The sequence below is a fragment of the Mchenga conophoros genome, linkage group LG22 (genome assembly GCF_057382185.1).
Source record: "Mchenga conophoros isolate Kocher_MC1m ecotype Shallow Benthic linkage group LG22, M_conophoros_male_GT1.1, whole genome shotgun sequence".
Lineage (NCBI taxonomy): Eukaryota > Metazoa > Chordata > Actinopteri > Cichliformes > Cichlidae > Mchenga > Mchenga conophoros.
The window spans coordinates 14,724,126-14,737,108 of record NC_140546.1 but is presented as its reverse complement, the minus strand read 5'-3'; the positions used below and the strand labels follow the sequence as shown (position 1 = coordinate 14,737,108).

Below are 12,983 nucleotides of genomic sequence, written 5' to 3'. Positions count from 1 at the left end.
TCCAGTTGATATTCTACTTATAAAAGGAATCAATGACAGCCAGATAATAAGAAGCATAGATGCCACATAGCTTATAGATATCTGTATCCCATAATCTAGTTATTTCACTTTTTTCTGCAAGTTTTAACAGTTTTGGAGACCACAGTGAAGTAGGCTTGTTAAGACAAAGATTTATTAAAAAACAAAACAAAACAAGGAGAACAAGAAAGCAAATGACAGCAAACCATGTTTCCACCCTCTGTCACACGAATGGAAGATGCATCATTTCTTTATTAACCGGGGCAGGTATGATCTCCAGCTCCACATCATAAATATGTACATTAGAAAAGCCAAGTACAAAACTACAGCTGTCGGGGTCGGGATGTTGTCCTACGACACAATGCTGATGGCTGTGATGATGATTACACAGATGACCGCAGACAACAAGGAGAGGATACACAGAAGTGTTTCTTTCATTTAAACAGTGGATTTTAATTGAGTGAAGTCCAGTTTTACATCATTCCCTCTGTTCCATTTTGACTTTAGGGGGCTTTAGGAAGGACCTGTTCTTCTTCTCTTTGCTTTTTCCTTTGGCCTGGAAGTTCCTCCAGCTGTCCACACGTCCATCTCTTGTTTCCTGAAGAAAATAAAAATATTATTTTTCAATTAAGAAATCCAAATAGCACAGTCATCGTGTTTCTATTTACAGATGCGTAACAACTGGCATACAAGAACGCACCTCAAAGTTTTTCTGCCACTCTCGCTGTCGCTTAGCGTTCTCTGCTGCCTCGATTTCTTCTTCTCTCGCCCTTTTCCTGGTAAATTGAGAGAAATCCAGGATGTTATGAATGAAAACATTCTCTGTTTCTAAAACAAACTACCAAGTGGTAAAGACGGGTGAATGTTTTAGTCATACAGAGCAGCAACCAAGTTCTTAAAAATCCCACCAATTACCTTTCATGCATTTCCTTTGCTTCCCTCTCCTTTCTCTTGATTTCCAGCTCTGCAAACAGCTTCATGGTCTGTTTGTACACTGCTTGCTTGAACTGGAGAGAAAGAAAAATAAAAAACACATATATGATATGAAGTACAGTAGTTAGCTCTGTTTCCTCATAGCGAGAAGGTCCCAAGTACTAAACCAGGGCTGACACGTTTGCATGTTAGGTTAGGTTAACTGGCAATTCTGAACTAACTGTGAATTCAGCTGTTCCCTTTAGCAATCACCACAGTGGATCATTTACCTCTATTCCTATTATCCTCTGTCACATAAAGCCTTCACTACTTCCACAAATCTTTTCTGTGCTCATCCCTCTTGTCTGGCAACTCTATCTTCAATCCAGTATATTTACTACCCCTCCTCTGCACATGTCCAAACCAACTGAGCCTTGCCTCTCTAATTTTGTCTCCAAACTGCTCAACCCGAGCCGTCCCTCTGATCTACTTGTTTCTAATCCTGTCTATTCTGGTCCTCTGGACGTCTTTTTGTCAGTGCTTTTTCATACATCATAGGAGATCTCGCTACCATCTTGAAAGCCTTCCTTTTCATCCTTCTGTCACAAATCACCCCCTCTACTCTGCTCTTCACCATTCTGTTACTTTAAATACCTGTGATCATCTATCTAAACTCATTCACCTTCACTGCCTTTTGGTAACACTGCTGGGCATTTATTCAAAGTACTTTAATTTCAATGGTGTCTGCCACATAAAAACTACACGCATCAGTCAAATCAGATTTAAAAAATAAAGGTTTACAGAGTTTGCCCCAAAATATTGTTTTTTTAAAAGCCTCTCCCCCCTATTAAGTTACACTTTGTGGAGGTACAGAAATTATTTTACTGCTACAATATAACCTGCATTATTAACATTGCATTAATAATATATCCTACAGCATTGATATTGCATTAAAGATGTTTATTAAAGCTATTGCCACCATATTAACCTTTTTATTACAGGTGCAGCTATAATTATTTTATACACATTGCATGTTTGTGCTCATTCAGAGTTGATGCTCAGTCTATTAAAGAAGGTTTTACACAACAGATATGTCTTCACAATCTATGTGTGATGCTGTGTGTGATGATGTGATGCTACATACTCCTGAGGAAGGAGTGTGTGTGTTTTAATAAACTCATTGTTTGATTGCACTCTTCTGGGCCTCTGTTGGTTTGTTTCATTGCTCAACATTTATTGAATTCGGGACAACTTACTTCAATGTCTTTCCTGGAGCAAAATTCTGCTATTGGTTTGCAGTGCTAGCACGATCCCTCTTTTTTACATCTTGCTAGTCCAGTAATTTGTGATAAAGACAGAACTATTCTTCACATGCCTTCCCTTTAAAACATTGTGGTTCTGAAATTACAATAAAATTATAATAAAAGTCTCAGTACCTCAGTAGAACTTACCATTTCGGGATCATCTTCCTCTACATCCAGTGGTTTCCCTTCTTTCTTCAACTGTTTCCTTTTCTCTTTTACCTTTAAAATATAAAGAAACATCGCATTAAAAAAGTCCAGATAATGAAACTGAGTAACATGGAAAGGGGGGGGGGCGCATTAGATATTTTGTTTTCATGGTGGAAAATACTCACCATATGCTCCACATATTCCTTTCCTGCATGAATCACATCTAAGGCTCTCTTCTTCTGCTCTGGATCCAGTAAGAGTTTGTATGCCTTGTCCACAGCTGGACATAGTATAACATTAAGGCTCGATTACAGAGTGGTTTTAATGTAAGATTAGCAGATAACTGTATCACAGAGGCTCTAACAAAGTCAAATTGTTGTTTTCATACTTTTTATTTTAATTTGTACAAAAACAACAATGAGACAGAAACTGGTTTTTAGGTTTTGTTTTTTTTCCTCCAGAGTTTATTGAGTGTCCAAATAGCCAATAAAACCCATTTTAATTAACTTGGAGCTGTACAAAAATACAAGCCAATAAGTGATGTACGTGAGAATTGTTACCTTCGAACGCTTTCTGCGCTCTGTCTGGATCGCCCTGATTTTTGTCTGGATGGACCAAAATGGACAACTGCCAAGTAAAAGAGATTTAAAATTAAAAACAAAAACAGCATTGCAAAGAACACGCCATGTCTGTAAAAATGAGGTCACTGAAAAGCCTCTCCTCCATAACACTTCCTTACCGCCCGAAACCTTTTCTTCAGTTCATCATCTGTTGCCTCTGGATCAATTTGCAGAACCTGAAAGAGATTTGAAATCGACAATTGTTAATAGCGTTGGATCTCATAGCATTGATACCTCATAAGCAGTTAGAGCTTTGAAAAATATAATAACTCTTGGGTTCTGTTATTAGGCTTTGGAAAAGTTTGTCCCTGACAGGTAACTTTGGTCAATCACAGATCCTTTCAGATTGGCTGAGTGAGTAGTATGAGGAATCAAAATTATTGCACAGAATGAAGGAAGACTGTCACTTAAAAAAAACATGATTTGATTCCTAAGATCAGCACAACATTTAAAAGGGTACATTTTAAAATTGTTTCCTCTTCTTTGATTTAGGTCTAATAAGATACAGATATGAAAATAATAAGGAAGCATCAAGTATAAATATCAATTACATAAGTTCCTAAAAGCTATATACATTATTGCAGTTCCTTTGTTAATTAGAAGTGAAGTGTGAATGAATTATTAAAAATGCTACATACATACATTGATAGGTAGCATATTTAACAATGATAATAATAATTAAAAACAAAACAAAAACGACACCATTAGTGCACTAGGTTACCTCAAAAGGGTTGAGATTGAAGTATGATGCGCCAGGTCTGAGCAGTCTGTCAATCTGCTGCTTGGAGGTTAACACAGAGTCTCGCTTCTCGATCTGCTTCACCTTTAAAAATGAATAGCAGCAAAACAAAACAGTGAAAAACTTCACAATGCAAAGGTCCTGGCAAACAAGGCTTCCGGAATACATTTTTATTTTCTTCTGAATTATGTCAGCCAGCTCCGAAGAATGAAATACGAAGAACGAGAAGGATGCTCTTAATTTTTTCAGGAAGCTATCCTCATTAAATAAATACAGGTCAACATGTACACTGACCCAGCAGCAGCTTCATAAAAGGCCCGCCAACGCAGTAACTCCTATTAAGCAAGCCATAGTTTAGGTAACATGGCTTGTAGTACTAGCTGCTGATAATAATGAATAAAATAAGCCCAAATAACAGTGTTTTTTTTCGTACTAACAGAAGACTGAAGCTGCTCACAAACATCTCGTTTAACGTTAGCTTCTCGTTAGCTGATGTCAGCAGGCCTCGTAGGTGATAAACGCGGTAATCGCTCAATAACCGGCTTCAGTCGGTGCAAAGACAGCAACCGATACTTTAAAGTGAATAATCTAATTTTAAATCTGCTTTACCTCAGTGTAAAAATTTTGAAATAATTCATCCGACACATTATGCACAGAAGACTCTCCCTCGGCGGTCGCCATCTTCGCTCGGGTTTACATGTGACGTCGTGACATCACGTGACTACAGATTAAAAATAAACCTACGTAACGTAAGCACACGTTTTATAACAATTTTAAATATTGAAAAAATATGAAAGTGAATGAATGTGCTGGGTTAGAAAGGTTTAAAGTTTTTCAAATTAAAAACATTGCATTGGCATGTTTTGACATGACAGGAACTAGAAGACTTTACTTCCGCTTCGACGTTTTTTTAACCAACATTTAACATTTAGCGACGAAGGATTACAAACAGCGGTCACTCCTTCACGACGCTTTGCTAAAATCTTTAAGCTGGTGCAGGACTCTGTTGTAACACGTCTTCAGCCTTTTTTCCCAAACCAGCCCCCACTGTCGTTCACATCTGCGTATTCAATGTATCACACTTGACTGAACGTCTAAGAATATATACTTATAAGTGCCATGGTGCAGACATCCTGTGTGACTTATGCAATATTTATTTAAACGTTTAAGGCATGAAATGTCCTTTGCTTAGGTCAACTTTGTGCTTCCTGTATTTATTTGTATTGAGTGATGTGAGGCAGTGAGTTGAGTACAGTCAGCTTGATTGGCTGAGGTCTACAGTGAGCCACATATGCCCACTCTCCTATTGCCCATTTCCACTGGTTTGACTGGAAATGTGCTATGAGACAGTCAGCTATAGTTTACTGCACTCAGTGATTTCTAATGAGATCTCAGAAATGCTGTAGTGGTATAATATTGTGTTTATACAAAAGAAAAAAAATATGCACACACAAAGCTGCAAATTTATTTGTGCAATAACATGTATCAAACAGTCCGATACATAGATCGTTCCCTCTTCCAGCAGTAAATCTTTGAGCTGGATGAATGAGCAGTGGCAGCCTACTAGGCGGAGCCAAAGGCCTCTGATGGAGCTGTGGGTCACGTGTCCATCTTTTTCTTCGATTTCTGTCCAAAGACAAAAAAAAAAGGACATGTTTTTATTTATTTAAAAATCAAGCGCTATAAAATCTTCACATCTCTGATGCATAACATTGCTCCAGCTGAGAAGGGGATCATTTATACGATTACTACATTGCAAAACTTTCTGACCTCTGACTTCTGTTGAGCCTAACGTTGCTGATGTGCCCCCCTGGGTTCTGGACCTCTGCACCTTCCTCATCTTGTGGTATGTGGTTTATCATCAGGGATAGCAGTCCCTAGAAAACATACACAAAAAGCTTGCTAAAAGAAATCCTGGTTGATCGATTTTTAAACATTAACCATCAAACCCTGCACATGACTGTAGAGAGTCATATGATGCTCATTTATAAAATCCACAAAATCCATAACTTTATATATTTTTATTCTGAAAACCTTATAAGACTTACTTGCTCTGGGAAGTTTAGAACTAGGACATCCAACATTGTTTTAAAACATGAACTAACCTAAAAATAAAATCATATTTAGTCTTTCTGAGTATTACTTGATAATGAACAATCTTACCAATCAGTCCTTTCCATTTCTGTGAACCCATTCACATGGATGGGGGCAGCTCCTTTACTGCCTGGTGACAAGAGGCAACATATAAAGACACAGTTCTGACATGAGAGGCTGTTATGGAAACTCCAGCATTTGCAGGCACTTTAATCAAAATGTGTGTGTGTCAGTAACTAGCTCTACATCCCCGGCTTACCTGTGAAACACAAATAATGTAGCCCTTCTACTGCCATCTTGTGGCGGTAAAGGGTAAAGACATCAGTTTAGAGGTGCAGCCTTTGTTTAAACACAGGCCAGTCTCACAGATGTTTAAGTTAGCAGCTCAAAATCGGATTGAATAAATATGAAAAGTAACTTCTCTAGTAAATATGGACCCCCTAATTAACACCTATTCAGCTCTGAAAATAGCCAATAAGTGCAGCATCGGCAAAGGAAACAATGCACCACTGGTAGTGCTGGTGCAGAGCTGCTACCTCTAGTGGCACAGAAGGGGAAAAGTGTCCATTCCGCACCCACCGCCCAAATTAAAGAACGCGTGGAGACAACAGACGATTTTGGTGCAGTAAGCTGAGACAGGCAGCAGGTGTTTTGCATATTTTTAGGTTTACAAATGCTTACCAAATTCCTTGGCTGGCTGCCCTTCTGGCTGTTTAATCAGTCTAAATTTGTGCACGACTCCCATTGACCTTTAGATGAAAAATTGACATTATAATTGTGAATGAAGTACCCATTATTCCCATGTTCTCTAAACCCCAGAAATCTGCCGGTTTGAATTATTATTTTCAATGATTCTTCAATCAATTTTTGATTCTTCTTGATAGCCTGGAAAAGAGGAGAGAGAGAAAAAAAAAAAATCACCCCCCCCCCCAAAAAAAAAAAACCCAAGGAAAAAAACGTTGATTCACAGCAGAGTATATTAGCAAAGAGATGATAAAAGCATAGTGTATAATTAGGGCTAGTGTTTCTCCAGTGATTACAATTAGCTAGAGAAGAGGAGACAGTACTCTGTGCAAGGCTAGCTCACCCTTGAGTACCGTTCAGGTGAGTTCCTCATTCTAGCGGTGCCGCTCTCAATGCTTCTCCACCTAGGCAGGTTGGAATAAGAGGACAGACACATGAAACAAAATACAATGACACCATGGTACCAAAACGCAATGGCTAAAAGAAACAAAACAAAAAGTTTTCTAAACAGATCCTGACAGGTGATCGCTTGCTATAGCTGGAGGTGCGTTTTAGGAAATTTGGATGGTCAGATCCTTGGGGTCTTCAAAAGGAGAGAAAAAGACGATGAGATGATGTGCAGATTTTGGAAATTAGCTGCAGAAAATCCATTCCAAGTCAAATGTGTTGCTCTAAATGTTGTAAGGAGGTCAGTATCAGGACCACAGACGTGTGAATAATTTTTTTTCTACTATTATCCAAAACTGTCCTTGTCTTGAAAGTTTGTGGATACAGAGCTTAAGTTTCATAAGATGTCAGCCCTAAAAAAAGAGGGGAAAAAACAAAACACTGGAGCTGGGAGGTGCTGGAAATTTACACCTGTGAAAATCCTGTGTTAGCTACCCACTGCTCTCCAATTATTAAATGTTATACCGGTCAATAAAAAGCTCAATAAGCATTTGCATTATTTTCACAAGAGTAAATTGCTTTCCATCTTCTCGTCATAAACGACAGCATTAAGTGACGGTAGGCTGGTTGTTCACCGTTTGACAGACAGGAACAATCTTGGGTAATTGCAAGGAGTCCAATTTACAGTGCGGTCCCTTTAATTGTTGCTGCAACATTCACAACATGAATTCAGTGTGCAGGATATTACTGCAGTCTGAAGAATAAGGAATACAAAAAATAAATCCTGCTTTTGTATCATCCAGACACCTTTCGAATTCTCGTCCCGTTGTCTGACTGCGCAATTTCAGTCGTTTGTGATTAACCTTTGAGAGAGAAAGAATTTGACTTGGAAAAGAAGATATTCATCCAAATGAGAGAATTGAGATTAAAAATCAAATCAAATACTGAATGACAACACGGAATTTGAGTATCTGACAATTGACTGATGCTCAGCTGAGTTTTATTGAAACGGAACAAACGTAAAAGTTATAAATACAAAGAACATCAGAGAACAAACTGCTATGGCTCTTAAGGTAAGCCAAACCAAATTCTACTGGGCAAGTTTAAAGAAAACATAGGAAGTTATGGTATCAGTTTAAAAAACAAAAAAACACAATTTGTCTATATCTAGAAACGCTAGGCATACACTTTAAACATTACAAAACTTTGATTTTTCTTCCTTCCTGTGGATTCTTTTCTCCACCGTTGCAAAAACAAAAAGAAAAAAAAAATGACGTAAGAAAGCTCTACCATATGCATTTATTTACAAGCAAGTCCCTAAAGCAACTATGAGAAACCACAAATAAAGGGAGTACAAGAAGGAGAAGGGAGGAAAGGGGCATGGACAGAAACTTCCTGCAAGGCAATATTCATTATTTAATGTTGTCTCAGACTTTTTGAGAAGGAAATGTCCACTTTTTTTCTTTTTGTGTGTGTAAATGTTCATTGTTGGCTTTAAAAAGAACCAGGAACAAAAAGTAACAATAAAAGCGTTTTTTGAGTGTTTTTCTTTTTTTAAAGACACGTGTCCCAATGTAACCGTAGGAAATGATTCACCACAACGGTTACGTTCATTTCTTCAGCCAAAAGGCTTTCCAGCCAATCATCTTGAGCCAATTCTGGGGTCTGTCCATTTATTTTTATTTTTTCTGAGATATATACAGATTTTTTTTTTCCACGAAGGATGAAGAATAAAAAGTCAATCAAAAACATTGTGGCCAATCTCCTGTTTGTTTTTTTGTTTTTTTATTGTTGTTTTTCTTTTTTTTTTCTCTTTTCTTTTTTTTTTGTTGCCAAATACCTTTTGGTGCATCTACTTCCACTGCTGCCCATAAGAATCCTGTGAAAACTCCATGGTGTCATTACTGTAACCATAGTTACCAGAATAGTCGGCCCCTTGCTGCAGGGGCTGCTGGGCGATGGGCTGGGACCCCCAGTTCTGTTGGTTGTTGGTCTGGCGGCGCTTGGAGTCAGGCTGGTTAAACACGTCTGCCTTCCTCTTTCCGCCGACGTTGCCGCCGCGATTGCCCCTGGCCCCGCGAGGACCGCGGCCCCTCTGAGGCTGGAAAGGGGCACCTCGCCCTCCTCGGCCACCCCTCGGACCACCGAGGGGTGGCCCTCTTTGGGCGTAGCCACCCCGGCCTCGTGTCGGTGGAGCTCCACGAGCCCTGGGAGGAGGTGGACCTCCCCTGCTGGGACGAGTACCACGGCCCCTCATGGTGTACACGTCTTCGTAGCCGTAGTAAGGGTCTTCATAGCCACCACGGTAGTCATGATAGTCGTAGCCATAGTAGTCATCGTAGTAGTCATCATAGCCATAGTAATCAGGTGGATAGGCATAGCCCCCTCGGCCACCACGGCCCCTGCCTCGGCCCGGCGGAGGCATGCGTGGAGGTGGATAGTAGTAGTAGTCATCATACCTGGAAAGAAGAAGATATCACTTCAAGCAGTTGATTCCTTAAATGAGAAGACGTCAGCTGACCAGTCAGATGTCTCTGACTCACCCCGCATTTCTGGTAGTCTGCCGAGCTGCTTGGCGCTCTTTCCTCTTCTTGTCTGGGGGCTTTGCCAAGACAATCTCAATTTCTTCTCCTCCCAGTTCCTTCCCATTCATCTCCTCCATTGCCTAATCAAACAAAACAATCAGTTTCTCATAAAAGAAACTCACGGAATCGTCACACAAGCAAAAAGGTTTGGCCAAAGCACGAGAAACTCACCTTTACGGCAGCATCCCTCTCTTCAAAATGGACAAAAGCGTAGTCTTTCAATTTCTTCACTCGTTCCAGCTTTCCAAACTGGGAAAAGGTCTTTTCAAGAAGCTCCTCAGTCACTGCTGTTGCCAGCTTCCTCACAAAGAGCACCTTTACCTGTAACAACAGAGGAAACAGTATGTTTGTCGCACTGGAATGCAGAGCATGCCTGATGTGTATTAAACAATGGGACACTAAAATCACTAACCTTAGCCATGACCTCTGGGTCTGGTTCAGCTACAGGGTCAGCCCACTCCACAGTGACCGGGTTCCCCCACACTTTGACCTTGCCGCTCATCAGGCGACGGCGAGCCTGTGCCGCGGACTTGTGGTCCTCATACTCGAGGAAACAGAAACCACGGTTCTTTTTCTTGTCATCCGGCTGATGATACAATATCACCTCTTGGAGACCCTCTGTGAGGTAAACAATAACATCTGACTTTCACAACCATTGTTGTGTGTGTTTATCAATCATTTTTAAGCACTGATAATTTGTTTAAATGAGTCTCTAAGAAACAAAAACCTGCATGTTAGAAACAAACCTGTCACTTTGCCAAAGTCTTCCAATATACTTTCTCTTGTTTTGTTCTTTGGAATCGATCCGACAAACAGGCGATTGTTTGCAACAGATATACAAACTCCCAAGTACTTGCCAGGGCGGATTTCATGGTTATCACACTGTAAAAAACAACAACAAAAAAACCCCAGACAAGTTAACAAATGAGTGAAATGAGCTGAAAATACTGTGAAGCACAAGTTATTACACTTTCTAATAAGTAAACCTTTAAGTCTATTTCTCCTCAAGCTGTTAAAATATGGACTGATATTTCCCGCGACATTACTTACAAGCTTCACAGCCTTCTGTGCATCATCCTTATTGCAGTATGTGATGAAGGCATAACCTCTGTTCTGACCAGATAAAGGGTCCATCATTAACCTGAGGTCCCAGATGGGACCAGCAGACTCAAAGAGCGGCACCAGCTCATCTTCATACAAATCCCTGGGGATTTTTCCAACAAAAACCTGAGGAGAGGACAGAGGGGAAAGAAATGTGAGAGAGCGTAATGATTTGCAAAACATTACGCTTTTAGTCTTTATGAATGACATTTAGCTTATATTTTCTCAATCTTACTCAAATAATAAAACCCAGCCTTGGAAATCATGACAGACAATTTTTTAATCTGTCAATCACTTCTCTACCTCAGTTCCACTGCCTGGATGAGTGCCTTTGAACACATCCTCAGGTGGAGGACCCCCATATTTTCTCTGGCCTGTAGTGACATCCAGGGTGTATCCTGTGCGCTCCAACAGGGCCTGAAACACACACACACACAAAACAAACATTAACTGAACTGCGGCTGCAGAGGCGTGTTTATATGACATTCAATCTGACCCGCTACACAAAAGAGCTTAGCCAAATGACTTTGTTTACCTTTATTTTTGCCTCATCTGGGCCCTTGGTGGACTCTTGTACCTTACTTCCTTGTTTTTCTCTCTGCCTGTAGGTCTTCATAACTCCACAAAGGAAAGCACTTTTATTCTGCAATGAAAAACAAAATCAAATGAGATAATCAATTTGCAACAATTTGTGTCAAGTTAAAACTCCTGTCAAGGGCAAATAGACATGGGTCTATTCATTTTCTCCTATGTGGATACCTGTACATGGGACAGGTCGCTCTCTTTGAACTGCTGCAGCACAGTAAGCGCTCCCTCCTCATTGAATTCCCGCAGTGCATCGATAGCCCTTTCATCCAGGTCAACGTATGCCACTAGGCCTACGGGTACAATGGACGTTCAGCATCAGGCTCAGCTACAGAAAAGCAGCTATACATTATTCTTTTAGTGGAAATAAACAAACAGCCACTCACCTGTCTGGAAGATATTATCTAGACTTTCAGCTACTTTCTGGGGCAGCCCAGCATCAAGGAGGGTCTGGTAGTTCTCTGTGTGTGTTGTGGTCACATCCATAGGCTCTTCCTCCTCCTTTGCCGGGGCAGAACTACCGTTTACCTCAGCAGCAGCCATTCTCCTTCAGCAGCAAAGCAAAGAAATACATTTTAAATGGTTCTTTTTAAGAGTTTATTTTACTTAAAATCAGACCAATAAAAAGAAAGATCCACGATCCTAAACTACATTTCAATCTTTATGTATGTCATCAACTCAAGTGCAGTTAATCAAGTTGATTTACAAGCTTTATGTTTTCTATTTAATTACAAAAAAATAAAAAATAGGACTCACTGGAACTGTAGTTCTTATAAATGTAATTTAATAACTATAATTGGCGTCGACACGTTATAATGTACTGCACAACAACAACCTGGTCACTTCAAGAAAACACGTACAGCCTCAGTCCCGCCCCCCTTCACATGCAGCTTGCAAGCCAGCGAAATGAATGCTTTTCTTTTTATGTATTTACGTCCATATGTTTTTGACCCAACACCCTCTTCTACAAGTAGACAACGCTGGATAGATTTTACAGCATTTTTAGTCAAGAGGGATCCCCGAATACGTTATCTTGCCCTTGCGGAAAAAAACAAAACAATGATGATGGTTAGCTTTCTAGCTGGCTAACGAGCTTACATACGAAGGCCTCGCCGTGCAGAAAGACACCTTTCGCAAATCAAGTACACGCGCGCCCCGTACACGGGCAAACACACAGTTAGCGAAACTCACCAGAGCGAATCAGGAAACTAACTCCGACGGGTGTTAAAACGTGAAACGACTAGCCTATCGGACATACAAATAGTGTCTAAATGCGCGGAATATGTTTGAGTCTAACCCACGAGACAAATTTCCAGACAGATACGGTCTCGTCGTCGGCTCGCCGGAACAACGCCACTGCTTCGAAATCATCGCGAGATGTGGACGAAAACTCGCCGAGTATGTTCGTTTTGACAGGCCAGGCCGGGCGTGCTCGTATCGGACAACCTGAAGCTTATAGTAAGTTTAAGACGTATGCTTACCGCTTATAAGCAATGAAGTGAGCTGAGCTTAACGCCAACCAAACCAGGCGATAACCGGGGCCAAGCTCAAAAGGGCTTTGCAACTCAAACTAAGCGGGTAGCGCTGGGATCAAAAACGAGCCCTCCATCAGCTATCCAACCACGGAGAATGAACTATAACTGGCACCGCTTTAATCCAATGGGAGCCACATTTCTACATACAGGATCAGCCTCCTTTTTCTAAAAAACAAATCAAAGCTCAAAGTAAAAAAAAAAAAAAAAAGTTA

The 12,983-nt window shown here is 40.3% G+C and overlaps 2 protein-coding genes across 7 annotated transcripts; both read right to left on the bottom strand.

Annotated features, from left to right (window-relative positions):
* Window positions 1-150: 150 nt before the first annotated feature.
* Window positions 151-4,478, bottom strand: dnajc8 (DnaJ (Hsp40) homolog, subfamily C, member 8). The gene is made up of 9 exons (XM_085263416.1): window positions 4,350-4,478; window positions 3,723-3,824; window positions 3,121-3,177; window positions 2,942-3,008; window positions 2,567-2,661; window positions 2,382-2,453; window positions 934-1,025; window positions 719-794; window positions 151-616 (listed from the first exon to the last, which is right to left on the bottom strand). The coding sequence occupies exons 1-9, from the start codon at window positions 4,419-4,421 to the stop codon at window positions 497-499; spliced, it is 753 nt and encodes a 250-aa protein (XP_085119542.1). The 5' UTR covers window positions 4,422-4,478; the 3' UTR covers window positions 151-496.
* Window positions 4,479-5,143: 665 nt separating this feature from the next.
* On the bottom strand, window positions 5,144-12,889 carry LOC146549097 (heterogeneous nuclear ribonucleoprotein R). Of its 6 annotated transcripts, XR_014890340.1 has the most exons (16): window positions 12,428-12,889; window positions 11,623-11,783; window positions 11,411-11,529; window positions 11,187-11,294; window positions 10,955-11,068; window positions 10,601-10,777; window positions 10,297-10,432; window positions 9,963-10,168; window positions 9,722-9,871; window positions 9,509-9,630; window positions 8,886-9,424; window positions 6,922-6,982; window positions 6,516-6,583; window positions 5,904-5,964; window positions 5,511-5,617; window positions 5,144-5,366 (listed from the first exon to the last, which is right to left on the bottom strand). XR_014890340.1 is itself a non-coding variant. In XM_085261520.1 (11 exons), the coding sequence occupies exons 2-11, from the start codon at window positions 11,777-11,779 to the stop codon at window positions 8,818-8,820; spliced, it is 1,896 nt and encodes a 631-aa protein (XP_085117646.1). In that variant the 5' UTR covers window positions 11,780-11,783; window positions 12,428-12,887; the 3' UTR covers window positions 7,938-8,817. The 6 variants fall into 6 exon arrangements, 1 of the variants encoding a protein (XP_085117646.1); XR_014890339.1 differs by having other exon boundaries at window positions 6,516-6,982; XR_014890338.1 differs by having other exon boundaries at window positions 5,904-6,583.
* Window positions 12,890-12,983: the final 94 nt, after the last annotated feature.